General features: G+C 39.2%; 1 protein-coding gene across 23 annotated transcripts in view; it reads left to right on the top strand.

The window, feature by feature from the left end:
* PSD3 (pleckstrin and Sec7 domain containing 3) overlaps positions 1 to 20,618 on the top strand; it is a 646,842-nt gene that overhangs the window by 586,658 nt on the left and 39,566 nt on the right. For all 23 annotated transcript variants that reach the window (XM_070253277.1, XM_070253287.1, XM_070253276.1 and 20 more), the window contains one exon: positions 20,024 to 20,181. In XM_070253277.1, the coding sequence (XP_070109378.1) occupies positions 20,024 to 20,181 (158 nt within the window). The remainder of the gene's footprint in view (positions 1 to 20,023; positions 20,182 to 20,618) is intronic.

The following is a 20,618-nucleotide window of genomic DNA, read 5'->3' as shown; positions in this document are numbered from 1 at the left end:
AAATCCTCTATTATTATTGTATTGCTGTCAATTTCAGTTCTATCTGTATTTGCTTCATATATTTAAGGGTTCTGATGTTGGGTGCGTATGTATTTATAATTGTGACTCTTCCTGGTGAATTGACCCTTTTGTCATTATATAATATCCTTCTTTGTCTCTTTTTACAATTTTTGACTTAAAGTCCATTTTATCTGTAATAAGCATGGCTCTCTTTTGTTTACTTTTTGCATGGAATATCTTTTTCCACTCCTTTACTTTTATCATATATGTATGAACTATAAAGTGAAGCTCTTGTAGACAGTATATAGTCAGATTGTTTTTAATCCATTCAGACACTCTGTATTTTGATTGGGGAGTTTAATCCATTTGCATTTAAAGTAATTATTGATAGAGAAGGACTTACTGTTCGCATTTTGTAAATTGTTTTCTCTTTTGTAGCTTTTTTGATCCTCTTTCCCGCTGTTGTCTTCCTCTGTGTTTTGTTGATATTGTGTAGAAGCATATTTTGCTTTCTTTCTCTTTCTCTTGTGTATCTTCTGTAGGTGTTGTCTTTGTGGTTACCATGAGGCTTACATAAACCATGTTATATAGTTCTAACAGTCTATTTTAAGCTAATAACTTCAATCACATACAAAAATTACATTTACTTCTCCCCACCACACACAGAGTTTATGATACTGATGTCAGAATTTACCTTTTTTTAATATTGTCTATCAATTAACAAATTTTTCTGTTTATAGTTATTCTTGGCACTTTTCTCTTTTGACTTCTGTACTACGGTTAGATGTGATTTGCACCCTACTACAGTGTTTTATCATTCTGTATTTGTCTATGTATTTACCTTTACCAGTGAGGTTTATAGTTTATATGCTTTCACGTTGCTATTTCACTTCTTTTCATTTCAAATTCTTCTTTTGTTTTCATTACATCTCTTGTAAGGCAGGTCAGCAGTGATGAACTCCCTCAGTTTTAACTTATCTGGGAAAGTCTTTATCTCTTCTCCATTTAAAGGACTAAAAATGGCAGGTCTTTTTTTTTCTTTCAGCATTCTGAGTATATCATTTTACTCTCTCCTGACCTGCAAGGTTTCTGCTGTGAAATCCTATGATACTTTTAAGGGACTCCATTGTATATGACAAGTCACTCTTCTCTTGCTGCTTTCAAAATTCTCTCTTCATCTTTGACTTTTGAAAATTTGATTATAGTATGGATGTCTTTGAGTTTATCTTAATTTGAGACTATAGGACTCCTTGGATCTGGATATCCATTTCCTCACCCAGATTTGGGGAGTTTTGGGCCATTGTTTCTTTTAATACACTTTCTGCCTCTTTCTCTTCTCCTTTGGGACTCTAATAAATGTGTATATTGGTCCAATTGATGGTGTCCCAAAAGTCCCCTAGGCTTTCTTCACTCTTTTTCATTCTTTTTTTGTTTGTTTGTTCCTCTGACTGGATAATTTCAAATTACCTGTCTTCAAGTTTGCTGATTCTTTCTTCTGCAAATTCAAGTCTGCTATTGAACCCTTCTAGTGAATTTTTTCAGTTTAGTTACTGTATTCTTTAGCTCCAAAATTTTTGTTTAGTTCCTTTTTATATTTTCTGTCTCTTTGTTGATAGTCAGATTTTGTTCATGCGTCATTTTCTTGAGCTCGTTGAGCATCTTTATGATAATTATTTGAATTCTTTGTCAGATGTTTCATAGGCCCCTCGTTCTTCAGGGTAGGTTTCTGGAGATTTGTTTTGTTCCTTTGACTGGGCGATATCTACGTGTTTCCTCATTTGTCTGGTAACTTTATGTTAGGATCTGTACAGCCACCTGTCTCAGTCTTAACATACTTAACAGATTGCTTTCACACAGGGGAAAACCGTCACCAATCTTCTTGGCTAGGGATTCTCAGGGCCTCTGCAACGTTTTTTAAGGAATGCAACTTCTTTGGGCCTGTGCATGCAATTTCTCAGGGAGGCTTGCATGTTTCTTTTTCGAGAGCTCGTAATTCTTGATCTTTCTGGGGTTTGTGGCACTGCTGTTTCTCTGACTCTACAGCAACAAGCCACCCAGCTCTGTCTTGCTCTGCATGGCAACTAGGCATCCAGGGTATGCCAACTCCCCATCAGTGCCCCAAGTCAGAGGAGACAGATACCATTTCCCTTGGGCAGTCCTGGGATGAGCCAGAACACCAGATGCACACTCCACTCCTTTTTCTCCCTTCTTAGAGAGAAGCCTTAGGTTGTATACCTTTCTGCCAATCTTGCCAAGCTTACTGGCCTGCAGCAAGTCACTCACCACTTTCCTTTGGTCCAGCAGCCCCCAGGCATCCAATCTGTGCTGATTTTCTCAGAGCTCTGAATGAGGTTAGACAGAAACCCATTCCTTGGGCAACCTTCCAAAAAGCCAGAACACTGGAGGCATGCTCCACTCTTCACTTTCCCCTGAGGGAGAAGTTAAGGACCAGGGCATTCTCTCACAGTGCTGATCTGTGGCAATTTCGAGGAGGGACTGGCACAGTTAAAGTGGAATTGCTCTTCTTACCCGTTTCAATGCAGCTTTTCTTGGTCTTTTGCTCACCTGGAGTACTGCACCTGCTTAACTGCATTCTGGCATTCTCATAAAGGTGTTTTGATCTGTAAATCATTGTTAAATTAGTGTTTCTATGGGTAAACAAGAACTGAGACTTCCTAATCTGCCATCTTGCTGACATCACTCCTAGGAAAAGATTTTTAAATCTACTTGAACTATGACATAGTTTCAGTATCTTTTTCTTTTTATTCTACTTATTCTCATAAACATTTTTAAATTAGAAATTTTTCAGGAGCATATTTTTTGGTCAATCTGCTATCTGGTAAAGGTGTAATGGTAAGTCATAGGGGTTTATTTTTTCCTTAATAGGGTTTAAAAAAGCATTCATTTTTAATTGCTTACAATATTTTCCATTAAATAGATTTACCATAATTTAATCTTTTTCCCATTTTCAGACATACCCTCTTTTCAGTTTTTCACAGTTGTAAAATATATGTATTTGTGCACATGTCTGTTTAGTTTTTGAGATAGATTCTTGGTAGTATCATGGGTCGCAGGAACAGGGTAGGAATTGTTTAAAATTGAGATGTATTTATAAATTACTTCTGGAAAAGTTAAGCCAACTTTCGTTCCCTACAGCAGTTTATGACAATATCTGTCTCACCACAGCCTCTCCTAACCACACTGATTATTAATATTTGGATATTAAAGAAAAAGGTCTCATTCACTTTGAGCTTCTGTTTTCAGTGTGCAAATACATGCCCTTACATGCTTTTTACACTTCTGTAGCTGCCTTTCTATACTTGTGTTTCTCTGGGAGGGAGTCCTTCCCTTTTATATAACATCTGTAATACAGTTGGCCTTTAATGGGTTCCAAACGCATGGATTCAACCAACTGTGGATTGAAAGGCCTATGCTAGTTGTATTTGTACTAACCATGTCCAGACTTTTTTTTCTTGTCATTATTTCTTAAACAATACAGTATAATAACTATTTGCAAGTACTTATCTTATATTAGGTATAAGTAATCTAGAGATGATTTAAAGTATATGAGAGGATGTGCATCAGTTATATGCAAATGCTACGCCAATTATGTGAGGAACTTGAGCATCCATGGATTTTGATATCTGCAGGGGTTCCTGGAACCAATCCCCTGCAGATACCAAGGGGTGACTGTACTGGATCAGATGGCAACTCCTGTGTAATGGCATCCAGACTTGAACTACTGAGATAATAAACTGCTTTAGAATGGAGATAAAACTATTGGGGAGAAATATATTTGTTTTATTTTAAACATTTTGAAATGTTCTAACAATGCCCGAGATAATATAACTGAAATAATAATTTTTTTAAACCACTGTTCCTTAAGAGTCCACTCAGATCAATATTTAAGAGGACTTCAACTGAACTATATTATATTCTATATCAGCATTTTGCGTATTACCAGAGCAGCTTTGTAAAGAACGACGTTATAATTCTCTTTTCTTCTATTTCTTTATTGGGACTTTTTTTCAGATGTCTAGATTGGGAAGTACCATACCTCACACAAACCCTTTTGTTCTCTTCCTTTTGGAGTAGATTAGGTAAGGACTATTAGGGCATGGAATGCTTCAACTTGGACCAGAGCTTTCTTTGTGGGTAAATAATCTTTGCAGAGAGAGGTATGAAGTTAGCTGAAACCCAAAGATTACAATGAAAATGATTTGTGGCATCCTTCTAAAATTTACACGTCACTTTGAGGGACAAAACAATATCAAAAACAGATTAGGAGATTATCCGTGGCCCTAGTTGGTCAGATATCTTGTATTGTCTTTATTTCCCTATGGAGTCAGCACAACTTCTAATTTATAAGTCATGTGTGTACGTTCTGGGCCCACATTGGTCCTTTCAACTAGCTTTGTCTCTGCAGGGAACAGCCCTTTGAAATTAAATTTTACATATCCCAGCTGTTTCCCCAGCATAAATCGTATTCTCTTGGCTTACTTTTTCATTTTCTCTAAAATCTCTATAAGGACTATCTTTGGCAAAACGATTTCATGGAATACCTAGCCACAGGATTTCTACCCACTCCATCCCAGGGAGAGGCTAGGAAGAGAGAAAATAATCCTACATTCAGCATTTAACAGAGGTGACTCAAAGAGAAATATTGTTTGCAAGTCACCAACTTTTCCTATTTCATTGTCTTCTCCCTCAGATAAGTGAATTGGATTGAGTTTGACTCATCCAGATATAGAAGAGAAAGGACTAAATATTGACAAGGGAATGACTGTAAACTTTGAAGCTTCAGCATCAGTTTAGATTAGAGCTCCAAAATTAGATTCCATCTCCATATTTATGGTACCTCTGGAGTATGGCAAATGGTGCGTTTAGGGAAAGTTGGGTGAAATTCCTTTTATAAAGTGAGAAATCAGACACAAAGGAAATGATACATTTGTGTAGCAGAGTGCAAAATAGAGCTGTGGGCTTGTCTGTCAGAGTGCTATTTCATCGAAGCAGTGAGAAGGCAGCGTTGCTGCAGACTGTCTGCTTAGGGTGAGGGTAACCCTGAAAAGGGCAGCCGTGTTTCACATCCAGTCTCTACTCTCCTGTTATTGTTTTTAAAAGAAAAAGGAAGGGCTGAAAAAAAAATGTGACAAATGCTTGAAACTTCAACATGTTAATCAACCAATGTCTGTTCCCAGAAACTTCACACAAATCCTAGAGACTAGCTCATCAGTCACTGGAGGCTTAATCTTGTCAGGCCACGTTCTTATGTGGATATATTTACTCTGATTTTTTAATTATTTTTTCCTGATTTTTAATATTAAAAAAAGGCAGATAGGCAATACAAATATGAAGACCCTATGAGCTTCTACATCTGAAAATGCCAAGCAGTGTAAGGTCAACAGTGCTATCTGCTGCTGAACAGACAGACCTTTGCTCTAGAAGGTCTTCAGCATCCTTTGGGATATTGAGCTGCCCACGAGATACAGCAAGAGTGGGTAATTAGATTCTTCCTCTTTGAATAATCTCTGAGTTATAGAGTGTATCGGAAGCTCAGTACTGGTGAAGGATGGGTCCTACAAAGGGCTTCTAACACCCCATTGCTGGCTAATCCTAACCTTACTGGAGTCCTGCTGTGCCAACACATGATAACAGATGTGACATAAAAAGTAAGTTATGTGATTGCAAGGTGATGTGGGGTGTGTATAGTTTGGGGTTGACATCGTCATGTGACCATTTAGAGCTCATCACATGTCAAGTACTATGCTAAATGCTGGGCTTCGAAAGATGACTAAGACACAATCTCTGCCTACATAGAAGTCACAAAACAAGAGAACAGGTAAATTGAACATATGCCAAACAGAGGGATATATTAATAGAGGAATGGAAAAGTCTTACTGAATAGGGCTCCCTAATCATGCTTGGAAAGGTCAGAGAATGCCTCCCTATGGAATTAACACACCTTGACCTGATACCTGGAAGGTGAGCAGGAGTTTGCTGGGCAGGCAAAGCAATAAAATGCATTTTAGCCAGAGAGGTGAAAAATAACAGATTTGAGAGAATGTGGCATGTTCCAAGAATGGCAAAACAGCTTTTTACATGTGGATTATAGCATGGATAGGGGATAGCAAGTAGTAGAAACATGATGAAAAATTATGTTTCAAATAACTAGTTTATCATGAAAATGAAAGAGATGATGTCACAATGTCATAAACTATGCACTTTACAAAAGAAGCAGTTTTCTTTCCCGAAGAAATTTAAAACTCTTTGAGTGTGAGTTGTGTGCTGCTCCCACCGACACCCAGGTACTAAAGGCTTTAAACAGCATTGCCCTCCATGCTGGGCAGCCCACTGGACAGGACTGCTGGATAAGACATGGTCCTCGGAGTGATGCATTGCTATCCTCTCTGTGCTTTTGGAATGCCAAGATTAACATTCCTGGGATTCAAGTATAGCTGAGAAAAAGTGGTCACCCTTTCCGCTTCTTCCCTCTGTTAGCCAATTCACTATTTGGATGAGGATAATGAAAAAAGGCCCACTTCTCCCCTAGCCCAAGACTAGTTTAATTCGGCTTGGCAGTGACTCACTTAGCATGCTATCGGTGGGGCTCTGCAGATATGTGCACACAAAGATAATAGGACCTAACACCTGCTCTTAAGGGTCTCCCCAGCACGCTGAAGTTCTGCCACCGTTCTTTTTTTTCACCCCTTGTAAATTTCTTGGCATCAAAGATTTCTGTCCAAAGGCTACCAGTGACTCCCCGCCCTGAGTTCCCTCCGTTTTCCTCAGGTGGGCAGATGCTCTCTCACTGCTCCCCATCCCACCATGGCTGCCGATACCCTGGCTTCTAAAAGAGGGGGATAGTATTGCCTGAGACAGAAGGAAGCAGGGTCACTGCTCCCTTGATTAAATGAATCAAAGATGTCTTCTGAAGAGACCATAATGGCAGGTAACTCACTTCTTTAAAGCCTACCCTCCACATACTCACCACACACATGCACAAAACCCCTCTCCTATCAGAATATCAATCTGTTTAGCGTCTTACTGCATTATCAGTTGCTCATCAGTTGCTTTTAAGCCTTTCATCAAGACTTCTCAACTATGAAATAACCTAATAATTTTTACCCATTTAGAACAATTCAATAAGTAAGTATTTCCTCACTAAGAGTGAAGAATAATAGTAAAAGTCACTCCTCCCTTTCAAAAAAATGCAGTCATCAGAAAGAGAACCAAGAACAGCTGAAATTATACTGGGACAGGACTCTAAATCCTTTTAGTCTCCACTTACTCCACCATCTTCCCTACTCCTGTCCCAGCCAGACAGAGAGGCTCGTCACAAGGTTGTCAGTGACTCCGACAAGAAACTAAGAGGTGGTAAGTACCTCATGCCTCTAAAGTCTGTGACCCTGCCTGTGTGTTTATAACCCTCTCTGTGGCATGCCCCCTAAACAGACACACGGTATCTTCTTCTTAGCAGCTCCTTGGATGTTAAAGTGAGAGCTTGGTTAGGCGGAGATCTCTCTGCTTGATTTCCTCAGATCCTCCTGGGAAGATACATGTCTTGGTAAAGGACTAAAAGAGTAGGACTTTGGAAGTGGACATACCTCGTCAAACTCTAGTCTGTTACTTAACTAATTTTTTTATTTTGGAGCAGTTAACTATCTTCTCTGAGCCTCAACTTGTTCATCTGTAAAATGGGAGGAAATGATGTTTAACTTGTATAGTTGATGTAAAGAATTTTTTAAATATATGGAAAAAGCAACTGTTTTACAATAGATGAGTAATAAATGTTGTTTCCCTTCCTGAGACTCATAAGAAATGAATGTTTTTTCCCTTTTTATCCTTTCCTGATTCTTGCCAGTCTCATAAGGAATAGTGACTGGCTCAGCCAGACATTTTTTCTGCCTTTTCACAATCCTACAACAGCAGTCTCTGTAATGAAATGACTAAGAGTTAGGCCAGCCTTCTCAGCCATCCAAATGCAGGCCTTCTTTCCCAGCTAGCTTTATTGCAAGATAAGTAATTCCTTCTACCTTTTCTCTCCACTTCAGATCAGAGACAGTCAGATGCCTCCATAAGCTCTCATAGGACGGTGCATGGAGAAATGGGCAGGGCAGAAGGCTTCGTGTTCTGGACTTAGCAATTTGACACAGACACTAGTTAAAAATACCACATGGACTTTTGTTCCTCACTTCCACAGACATCAGTTCCACCTGTTTAATTTTACATTTTAATCCAAATTAAAAGAGTTTACCAGAGATCAGACCCATGCCTCTTCTGACTCACCCTCCCATCTCAAACCCTAGAGATTTAGGTACTGCCCTGACTTGAGTCCTTTCTTCTATGAAAAAAAAATATATATGGCAAAAAACGCGAAGCAAGTAAGCAATATAGGATGCCCTCTCACCTTGTTGAAGGGACATTTAAGAGCAGTATTCCTGTATTTAAAAAACAAAACACATATCCTTACACAGCATTGCTTTGTGTATAACACCTAAGAGAATAACCATTCCCAGATGAGAGCATCAGGCATCACAGAAGTAGGAATTGGGTTGGCAGACTTACCCAGTCTGAAGTACAGTTATCATCCAGCCAGAAACAAGGCTGGTTTGTTAATATGATACAGTTTTTAGGATACTTTTTGTGTTTGAGCTTCACAAGTTCGTAGGAGGACATTGTTCCCATTTCTTAATGAAGCAGCTGAGGCTCAGAGTTGGTTGACCTCTGCAGCATTGGGAAGGTGCTGGTAGCCATGCTGGTGGCTACTCTTGGATAAGCACTAAAGCTCTGTGTGTGACTTTTCTAATTACTACAAGTTTAAAACACACGCGGTTCTGGAGAGGTTTTCCTTAACTTCCTCAACTGGATTCAACTAATTTTGGGCAAATCATAGCAAGTATGCAATAGCTTATATTCCCTTCCCTTTAACCTCCTTATCTGAGAAGGACTAATGGTTACCCTCTCCCTTTGCACTCCCCTGACTCCAGCCACTCTTACTGGAATATGGGATGATCTCTAATCGTCTTCTATAATTAGAGTAACTAACCTTTTGAGATTTTCTAACACAGACCCATATTCAGATATTCTTCCTTATTATTTCCAGAAACCATGAAAAATCATGGAAATGTCAACATTCCAACCATTTCATGACTTCTAGATTTATACCTTAAAGTGACCCAAGCATCCATTGTCAGCTGAACTTTGGCTAACAAACTACCATTGTGATACAGAGGGCCACAATAGGAAGCAAATCAGTAATGAGCACATCTATCAGATTAGGACTCTGCCAGTTTTTCAGAATGCTATACACTGGAGATATGATCGTGAGCAAGATACAGTCCATACGGGAGCTTCTGCTCCATCTAAAGAGATCAGCAAATAAAAAACATTTCAGTACAATTTGATATGTGCTACAAAGAGGGCAGTGTGCTATTGAAACACATTTGGAAGGACAATTAACTGAGCTTCAGGAAGAGAAGAGAAGGTCGTGGAAGAATTCATGAAGAAAATACCTAAACCTATACTTAAAAGACCGATAGAAGTGAATCAAATAGAAGATTCAGACAGGGAGAAACCTGAGTGGTTGCCTAGATGTGAGAGCTCCCAGCACATTCGAAGAGCTGTAGGTTCAGTGGAGTGTAAAGGGTGTCCAAGCAGATTATGAAGAGCCTAGAAAACCGTGTTTAGAAGTTGAGATTTTATCTGAGAGCATTGTGGCTCTATCAAAGGATTTTAAATGGGGTGTGAGATAATCCCATGTTTATTTTAGAAAAATTAGCCTGGCTATAGGATGGAAAATGGATTGGAGGCAGATTCAATCAGAGACATAGAGACCAGATTAGCTTGAAGTATGGTAGGGGTAATGGGAAGGGAGAAGCATAGTCTAACTGGAGAGTTCAGTTAGCTGTGTTTAATTCAAGGTGTCTGTGCAATAGTAAACAGATAGGCCCAACAAACAACCGTGGATTGCAGAGCTGTTGCCGAGGAGGGAGCCTGCACGTACAGATCTGGAGCGTCATCAGAAGTAGTTGATCATTTCAGCCACAGGAGTAGATGAAGTCTCTCAGAGTTTGTAGAGTGAGGAGAAGATGGAGGATAGAACCAGTGGAACGCAGACACTTCACATGTGCCCTGAGAGGACTAGACAGTAAAGGAGCCTGAACAGTGTGACCAGAGCCAGGAAGAAAACAGGGAAAGAGAGGTGCTGCACATGGCAAGAGACGGTCGAAGTGTTCCGTGCTGTAAGAAGTGAGATAGGAATGCGAAGGTGCTGCTTGAATTCCGACACAGGAATTCACTGATAAAGCAGTTTTGGTGGAGTGCTGGGCTTGGGAGCCGGACTGGAAAGAGAGTTAGAGACATGGAGGCAGACAGTGTCTAGACAACCATTTTCAAGAGGCTTGACTTGTAGTTTCCACTTTGATCTTCCCTCTCTCCTCCTTTTCGGAAATCCCCATTCCTGTGACTTTTGCAATTAACAGATCCCCAGTGTCTATCTCATTTGTACTCAATCTCTTTTCTTTCCTGTTAGTGATTTCTCTCAAAAGTAAAATAAGTCCTTTTCTTTCTCGCTTCCCCCTAGACGGTTTCTGACATTATCCAGTGCCCTCCTTTGCTGCTTTAGGTCATCCACAGTCTTCCTCATGACCACCTCATTTCCCTTTCTGGCACCCTGGCTTGATGTTACTTAGTCACATTTGCCTCTAACTTTCAAGCAAAAGGTAACTTCACAGAATATTCCAATAGTAATGTCAGAACCATTCACAAAATGTCTTTTGGGAGCTATGTGAGAAACAAACATGGTATCGACCACCTAGAAGAGCTTGGGCTTAAGTGTAGACAAGAAGACCAGTCTTATGCAATGAATGGCTAGTGACGTGATATAAACAGTGTATAGGTGAGCATTGCAAGAAACAAAGTGGATGGAATAAAGCTGGGTGAATAACTGATTCTAGTTTCTAGACTCTCTTAGGTAGAGCACCTGAGGGCATTTTTATGGTCGAGTGGTTTTGTCTGTCTTCCAGCAAAATAAGAATGCCCTCCTATCTTTGTTTGGTTCTAGTACCTACAGTGCCCTGAGTCCAGGCAGCTCATGCCTAAGAAATATATACCTTATTGATAGTTTATTGTTATTATTGGAATATAAAGTGTTCACGGAAGAAGAGTCTAATATTATTTTAATGTAACAGTTTATATATGCTTTGAAATTTTGAAACTGCTACGAATTGATGATAAAATGATTAAATTCTTATTGGTCCTGATGATCCATCATTGCTGACATTCGGATATTAAACTTCATATGCATTTGTTAAGCAAGAGTGAGTCATCTACTAGCCAAACGCTTACACAGCCTTTGCCATCATGTAGCTTCAGAGGTCTCTGTCGGTTTCTGTCATGGGCTGTGTGTGACCCTGCTAGTCTCTGCCTTTTCTTGAAAGTATTTTTTTGTAAGCTTTATAATGGCATTCTTGTTACAGGTCTGGTTGTGACAAAAGTGAGCTATGTTACCTTAAAAATAAATTGTCAAGTGATTGATGGAATGGTTCAGAGTAATAGGCGTAGGCTGGGTAGTGCATGGCGGTTAGTTATCTGCTTATTGTATTCTCCACGCAAGGCTCTTGAGACTCTTCCAAGGTCTAGAAAACGACTATTCAAACCTGAATATATTTGTCTTTACCATGTCTTTCAAAGGTGAAAAATCAGTTTGTTATCTAAAAATTTAGATTGCTATCACGATATCTTAGAAAACTCGGTCCTTGATGCAAAATCTTCTCTTCATTCCTTGGGTTACTTGGAAGAGATTTTCTCTTACTGCCTATCAGGTTTTTTTAAGTCTGATTTGGAAGGGAGTTTTGTTTTGTTTTTGCTGTGTTTGAAGTATAGGCAGTGTCAAGAATGAGCGTAGGCGAGGCAGAAGGAAGACGCTGAAGGTTCAAGGGCTCCCAGACTGTGACGATGGCAGCCAGGCTGGGTCCGCTGTGCCAAGTACTGTGGCTCCAGGAGCCGCTGACCCCTGACCTGGTCCCTGATAGCGCAAAGCTTCCTGTGTGCGCAGGACATTTGTATTTCTTTCTGTGAAAGTGCTGGCACTGAGCCCTTTCACACTTTGAAAAGGTGTGCCGACCCTCCCTCATTCTCTAAAACAAGGGAAAATGCACGAAACAAAAAGTTAACTAAACTTTGAAGCCTAGTGTTCCCTTAGGGTAAGATGATTGTATCCAGGTTTTTCTCAGTCATAATTTGGAGGAATTACCCAGTCCAGCAGAGAAATGTGACCATTATGTAAGGGATATTTAGGATATGATCGTAATTTTTAAAAACTGTAAATTTATAGGGGCTGGCCCCGTGGCCGAGTGGTTAAGTTCGCGCGCTCCGCTGCAGGCGGCCCAGTGTTTCGTCGGTTCGAATCCTGGGCGCGGACATGGCACTGCTCGTCAGACCACGCTGAGGCAGCGTCCCACATGCCACAACTAGAGGAACCCACAACGAAGAATACACAACTATGTACCGGGGGGCTTTGGGGAGAAAAAAGGAAAAAAAATAAAATCTTTAAAAAAAAAAAAAACTGTAAATTTATAAAAAGACATTGCAGCTGGAAACACAGTGGTCTCTGGGGTTTAAGACGTACAGGCTGGGGGCTGGCCCTGTGGTGCAGCGGTTAAGTGTGCACGTTCCACTTCAGCAGCCCAGGGTTCACCAGTTCGGATCCCAGGTGCGGACATGGCACCACTTGGCAAGCCATGCTGTGGCAGGCATCCCACATATAAAGGAGAGGAAGATGGGCATGGATGTTAGCTCAGGGCCAGTCTTCCTCAGCAAAAAGGGGAGGATTGGCAGCAGATGTTAGCTCAGGGCTAATCTTCCTCAAAAAAAAAAAAAAAAAAAAGAGACATACAGGCCATGCACTGAAGATTTCTGTTTAAAAACACAATTCCCATTCAAATGCCTAGCAAATGGAAACTAGTCTGTTTCTAATGAATTTTTTTAGCCCCACCTGAAGAGATGATGCCGTGCTCTGTGGCTTTTTCCATGCTACTAAAGTGTGAGATAGGTCCCCAACTCCACCCTCTTCCCCTCTGTGCTACTCAGGTCCCTAGGCTCTGCTTGTCTCTTCCTCTCTGTCTCACTCCCTCCTTCCCTCCCTCCATCCCCTCCTTTCAGTAAATGTCATCCCCACACCAATCCTGTGAAAACTGTAGCGGGAATATGAATTAGACGCTAACGTGGTGACACAGGTCTCTGGACTGAGTGGTGGGCGGTGGACAGACACGTCAACGTGATCACAGTGACAAGTGCAGCCTTTAACGAGAGGTTAGTGAGTCCTGGAACTGAGAAGAAAGCAGAGAATAGGGTTCTACCAATGAAAATTCTGGTCATTGTATTAGTTAGAAATATGGAAGAAGGGTGGAAGGGTTTTGAGATTTCTTTTTTCTGCTTAAAAACTTTAAGAATTCTTAAGTTTCTTCAGATATTGAGTCAAGGAATCCAATCATCTTTTCCGAATGCCTGCTGCTGGTCACCTGCTTTTTCTAACTCTCTTCCAGTTCAGCTGTGTAATCATTAAAAAAATAGATCCTAACTTCCTGTTTCACTTACCAGATTTATCCTAGAAAATGTCCTGTGCCTCACTGAAGTGTGAGCCTACTGAGAAAGCATTTCAGGTCCTTTAAGTCCTGCTATCTGTAAGTGCTCCCTCTTTCTGTGGACTAAGGAGGGTTATGATGCAGAGTGTTTCAGTGCTAACAAAGGAGGTCTTCCCGTCCAGGCCGGCGCCTCCACATTGTCACCGTGTGGAGGACAGGCACTGTAAACACGTTAGTTGGACAAGTTAATAGCAACATTTTGAATGCTTTGACTAACTTGCTTTTTCTCTTTTAACTCTCCTTAGTACGGTAATATAGGACATATTTTTCCGACTTGCTTTTTCTCTTTTAACTCTCCTTAGTACAGTAATATAGGACATATTTTTCCGACTCTAAAATTGCTTACCTAACATGAGAAAATGAGATAAAATGATCCTTTAGGCTCTACTCAGCTTTAAGATTCTGTGAATAAGTGATTTTCAAATGCATGATTAGTTAAGTGGGGGCGCTAAAGCATGCCTTTATTTAATCTGCTGTCACTCCTCACTTCCAGATTTGTGGAAATACAGCCCATTCTGGGCTCCCTGGTAAAAGAAAAATGGAGCTGAATAACTTTTAGAAAGATATCTAACCAGAAATACATATAATTTTTTTTAAAAAGATAGTCATCAAATTATGAAAAATGCTTTTAGTGCCTTTTTAAAAATCAGGAGTTAATAGTTTAGGATCCAGTTGACTTTAATTACTGACATTTTTATGAATATCCTCATAGCTTCAAGCAAGAATGTGTTCTCGGTTCTCTGTCTATAGCCTCTTAGTGGAAATCAAGACCATTTCAACTTCGTCTTAAATTGTTTTAATTAGGTATAGCAATTTTACCTATTTAATAAGGCGTGGCGTAAATAATACTTTAGAAACTGGAATCTGAGCGTGTTTTTAATTGATGTTGATGAATTTCAGTTGAGATTTGGTCACTTTCCAAGTCGGACTTTATGTTCACCTGAGAGGACAAATTTTCAGACTGATGCAAATTATTTGTACTTGTATAGATGATTTTTGTGTTAGAGTGTTATGATTCAACTTCACAAGATGTTTAATTAACAGTCTTCTTAGGAAAAAAAGGAAAGCTTTTCATGTCATGCTTTAAATGAATTTAAAATAAACAGCATCGTGAAATCACATTGTTGGTGCTTATTAGGGTGGTAGAGTGCTCCAATGAATCACACTGGATGAAAAGATGTAGATTGCACTGAACACAGAGGAGACTAACATGTTTTTAGGCATCATTTTCACCCTTCATCTGTTTGAGAAAATGGATAGTAATTAGAAGTCATGGAGCATTTTCTTTTCTTATATAAAATTTCTTGATTGAATTTATCTCGCTCTCTGTCTCACATTTAGTTTGCAAAGCAAAGAGTCTTAGGTTTGAAGTGGTTTGATTGCAGTAATTTATCCCTTATTTCTTCCTTCCCAATTCTATCATTTAAACACTATCTTCTACTTTAAGTAGTGAAAAATAAAGATGTCCTACAGAAATGACCCTACAGAGTAAAGTTATTTCTTTTTATCCAGTTGTCAGCCCTAATGTTTCCAGTCTACTGTGGGCTTTGCTCATTTTTTATGGACTTAGAGCTTAATTTTCTAGTAGGAAATCAGAATACCAAACATATTTTTTTGTATTTTGCCCTTTTTTAAATGGTAAAATGATACTGCTATCAACTATAAAAGTGGAAGCTTGTTAGACTTAAAATTCCTAGACTTTGATTTTCTCCTAATTAAAATAGGTCTTGCCTTCCATTTCTGTCCCGTGCAGCCTTTTCCTTCCAGGGTAAGGTAGATTGGAAGTGCATCTGAGAGTGTAGGAAACTGCCTTAGAATAGAGTCCTCTTCAAAAACAGTGGGTAAGTTCTCCCAAGTTGGCAATTGCTATTAGCTTTTATTTAGGACTATAATAAATGTTGCGTTTTAAAATTCTTTGCACTTTTAGAGCAGCCTAAAAATGTCATCCTTTAAGCTTGGTTTTAAATGAAAATATCAGCAGAGAGAACATGCTCCAAGAATATTTATAGTTGTGCCAAGTACGAAGGTCTAAGTCATCTAGTGTTAATGGCTATCGTTTGGTCTTGTGTTTCTTATTCACCTGTAGAAGTTGGCTAGACATCATGATATAGGTGGGAGTTTAACTGATAAGAGGAATTACAATCATCCCAAGGGATACTTATGAAATGAGAAAGGATGAAGGCCAACAGCAGAGCTAACGTCTGAAGGACAGGCTAAAGAGGAGATAGCAAAGTAGTGGTCAGAGAGGTAGGGGAGAAACCAAGGGAGTATTGTAAAAGAAGCCAAGGAAGGATTTCAAGAATATTGTTGACTTCCTCGGGTGCTGTAAGATGGGAACTGAAAAGAATCCATTGAATTTCATAATTAGGAGGTCATTGCTGACCTTTCCAGGGCAGTTTCAATGATTCCAGGTTGCAGTGGGTTAAAGGGTGATCTGGAAATTAATATATAAAAGCAGTTAATGTCGACTACTAACTCACATATGAAGGAAAAGAGAGAGGTGACAGCTAGAGGAGAAAGCAATATTCAGGAGGGACTATTATCTTACAAAGATAAAAGAGACCTTGAGCATATTTATAGGCTGTGGGGAAGATGCCAGTAGCTAGAGAATGATTAAAAATGTAGAATAAATATAATAACCAATGAAATAAGATCCTAGAAAAGGTTGATGGAGGTTGATCTAAGAGCACAGGATTAGCCTCCAGCAGGATTCCTGTTTTAAAAGGAATGAAGATAAAAGTGGTCACAAAATATAGGTGGTATACACAAGTAATCAGCAAGTTTGATATTTACAAGTTGGACCTTATACAAGGTCAACCTATATGCTACTAAGAAATTATACCAGCTAGCGTTTGAGCGCTTACTGTATGCTGTGAAGATTATTAAGAGTTTAAAAAAAGTAACTCATTTAATTTCATCCTACAGCTCTATGAGGAAGGTACTATCACTAATTCTCAATCAAAGAAAGCGAAGCTTGATGAGTTTAATTACACTGAGGTCATGGAAACATGAGGTATCGCGTCAGAACTAGTCATCTGAGCTTAGACGGTTCTGACTCCAGGCGCCTGTGCTCTTAACCACAGTTGTGCTGAGTTAGGGTTGTTGAGAACAGTGGCCATTTGGCAGAACGGAACGGAGAGATTATCATGGACACGTAGAAGAACTGTGTGGCACTGAATGCAGCCGTCAGTGGACCATAAGTCTCTCGTGGCCCGTGTCCACACACCTGGGTTGCAGTTAGCAGCCCAAGTGAAAGATCATAGAAGGGAGAATTGGGGCACGACTTTTCTTTAGATCCAGACTAGATGGATAAGAATATTAAGGCACAGCCTAACAAAAATTCCTGAATTCTAAAGATAAAAAGAAACCCCTGTGAGATTCCTAACAGAAAATATACGAAAAAGAAAAAAGAATCATACTGGCTTTGGACTTTTGTGAAGCTGGAAGCTAGAGGACAGTAGGATAGCATCTACAGACTACTGATGGACCAGGACTCTGCAGCCAAGACCTCTGTGCCCAGTTCTCTACTCGTCAAGGAAAATGAAAGATACGTGAAAATAAAGACTAGAGGGTATCCCACCTGAGAAAAATACTTGGAACAAAGAAAATAACAAAAGGATGAGAAAAGAGACCTCAGGATGGAGAAACGATAGAAAGTAGGTAGAACATGAACACAATACAATCTAAAAGAGGGGCCGGCCCTGTGGCCAAGTGGTTGGGTTCGTGCACTCTGCTTCAGCGGCCCAGGGTTTCGCCAGTTTGGATCCTGGACGCAGACATGGCACCACTCGTCAGGCCATGCTGAGGTGGCATCCCACATGCCACAACTGAGAAGACCCACAACTAAAATATACAACTATATGCTGGGGGCTTTGGGGAGAAAAAAGCAGGAAAAAAAAAAAAAGATTGGCAACAGTCTTTGGCTCAGGTGCCAATCTTAAAAAAAAATCTAAAAGAATAAAGAGTGACTTGGGAAATGTGTAATGTAAAATGCAGGTTTCTTGAAGCATAAAATACGTAATACAAGATAATTTCAATAAGATTGCAGGACAAAATATGCTAAACTATTTCAGCAAAGTGTCGGGTTAATGCGAAGCAGGGAAGGGAAGTGAAGCTGTTTAAAAAGTTTTGCAACAGATGTTAGCTCAGGGCCAATCTTCCTCACCAAAAAATAAAAAATAAATAAAATAGATGTTACAGACCACATTCTCTGGTCACAAACCAATAAAATTAGAAATACATAATAATAAATAACTAAAACTTCAGCTACTTTAAATTCGAGAAACACATTCTTTGACATGACTAAGATCAAAGAGGAGATCAAAAACTAAAACTACAAACTAGAGCAAACGAAAAACTGCTCTTCATTCTCAAACTATGTGTAACCTGTATTCAGAGGAAAAATTAGGGCCTTAAATTCTTTCTTAAAGAAATATGAAAAACGAAAGAACTGAGTAATTGTCTTAAATTCAAACAACAGGAAAAATTAACCAAAAGAAACTGATGAGAAGGAATTAAGATAAAAGCCCAAATCATGGACCTAGAATATAAAAGATGTTTGCTGATCTCTGCATAAACTCAAGTATCAGGTGTATCAGAGCTCAGTGGTTACGGCAAGAGACGTAGCATCTAAATGCTCTGAAGATGATTTTGGCCTTGGCCATTTATCCCCACCTCCCATTATTCGTCTGCCGCAGATTCCTGTCTGGAACTCAGTGGTGGCCAGCGACTCAGGGTTCAGTGACAACGTAATCGTCGGGCAGGCGAGCATCCTTTGGTTGTGCTGCTTATAGTCGACACTCTTGCTCTAATAACGGTGCCCCTGGAAGGAGATTGTGAATCTTTGGCATGCTAAATCAGCAAGAAAAATCTCATTTAGGAAAGCTAAGACCCCAAAACATAACTAGATTATCGGTTTATACATTACTGAGAATTACAGAAGAACAAATACATGTACACTGTATTTGTTTTTTCTTTTTATTCATTTCTTTATTTATCATACCTCTCTAGAAAACTTATTGTCAACATCAGTTCTTAATCTCCGAGGCTTAATAAAATAGACTTCTTGTTGCAATCTTAAAGTAGAAATTTCATCGTTTAAAATGTTATGAATTTGGGTAATTTTTATATTGTTGTTGGTATTTGTTGTGCATTTTATGTTTCCCTTTCCCTGTCCCTGCAGTGCACTGACAGTGATCACTAAGGATCAACAGCTCATGTTTATTTCTGATTCCGTTTGAATTGATGGCAATAGTACGTTTGAATCGCTTGACTTGAGGGGAGGAGGTATGGGAGAGTGTAAGGGTTCTTTTGTAAATTTGTAAAACTGCTCTCTTATTTCTTTGTGATAAGAAAATAGAAAAAACCTTGTGGGTTTTACTACTAGTTAGAAGGTGAGGCGGGTATGTGTGTGTTCTTTACAGAAAAAATGCAGGTTTATTTAGCATAATGTCTGATAAAATATGGGAAGGGGGAAGAGGGGCCCTTAAGCACTAGAATATATCACTTATAACACTTTGTGGCATCTAGTATATTCACTTTGGTTTTGAGGCCCTTTTTCTTCTAATGGACCCAGGAAAACTACTAGATATAATAAGAGAGTCGAATTTGTTTTAAATTCTTTTCATTCTACTAGTTAGGATTTTTTTAGTTATGTTTGGAGGGAAGCCATACAACAGAACGTTTATAAATTCTGTGAGTTGTGTATACATCATGCCCAAAAATAAAATTGCATGTATACATGACACCTTCCTTTTTTATGTAATTTTACCCAGTTTCCAAATTTATGATAATAGAGCTAAGCTTTCTCCTGATTATGAAACTGTTTTTCTTCTTTTCTTTCAGAGAACAGCTGGAGAAATCATTTTATTTTACCGTTCAGTGTTCTTTTAATATTAGCCTCAAAAGAAAGTAGCAGGAAAACATAGTGTCTTTAGAGCAAAGAACACAATGGCACAGTCTTCACCATCAGTATATTTCTGTTGATAGATATCTGGAGCCTTCTGCATTCGTCCATTTACTCTGGAAGCCAAATCACCCTGAATATTGGACCTAGCTTCGTTTCAAATCACTATAAAACATGTGTGCTAGAAACTTTGTCTTTGACCTTCCGTAGCTATTGACCTTCAGTATTATATATCAGCTTTTTAAAAAGCACCCCTTAGGTGAATGTGTATTTTCTCTGTTTGAGCATACTTTTCAAACAACACAGTGTTTTGTGACATTTATGAAGTAGCAAAGAGTTGTTTTTACTCACCATGCCTTTCACTTTTTTCGTGCAGCTACATGGAATTTCTAAAATTTTTTCTTGTAGTTTTAGGTTTTGAAAAGAGATAGTAAAATCTGAACCTAATCTTTGTTTTCTTCGTATGTGTTGACAGGATGAATATAAGCCAGAAAAGGCCCTGTCTGAAGAGGACTTGAAGAATGCCGTGAGTGTGCACCATGCACTGGCGTCCAAGGCCACGGACTACGAGAAGAAACCAAACGTGCTTAAACTTAAAACTGCCGATTGGAGGGTCTTGCTCTTTCAAGCCCAGTAAGTTTCACTGTTCTGATTTGTTTTTGTTTCTTAGTTTTCATAGCACCACTTTATAGCAAGAAATAGAATCAGGATCTGCAGCGGAAATATTTTGAGTTAGAGTCAAAGGCATTAACTAGTTATTTAGAGAGACAACTGCCTAGGAAAACCAGAATGAGAGATAGAAACCCTGGGTCCAAGTTGTTTGCTTGCTACAAAGTAGCCCTGTGCCTTTTGGTCTAGAACTTAATATCCTCATGAATCAAGTACCAGCATTTAGTATGTAAGTTCTGTCAAACAACGAGTAAAACCGACGTGGATTCAAGACAGCATCTCCTAGCTCTTTGCCATGGCATGTAATTTGACCTCTTTGAACCTCAGCTTGTCAGTAGTGTGGGTAATACTGTTCATCTTGTAGGGTTCTTTTGAGAATTAAAGGAGATCAAGTATAAAGA

This window comes from Equus caballus, chromosome 27, assembly GCF_041296265.1.
Source record: "Equus caballus isolate H_3958 breed thoroughbred chromosome 27, TB-T2T, whole genome shotgun sequence".
NCBI classification, from domain to species: domain Eukaryota; kingdom Metazoa; phylum Chordata; class Mammalia; order Perissodactyla; family Equidae; genus Equus; species Equus caballus.
This window is presented reverse-complemented; position numbering and strand designations above follow the sequence as displayed.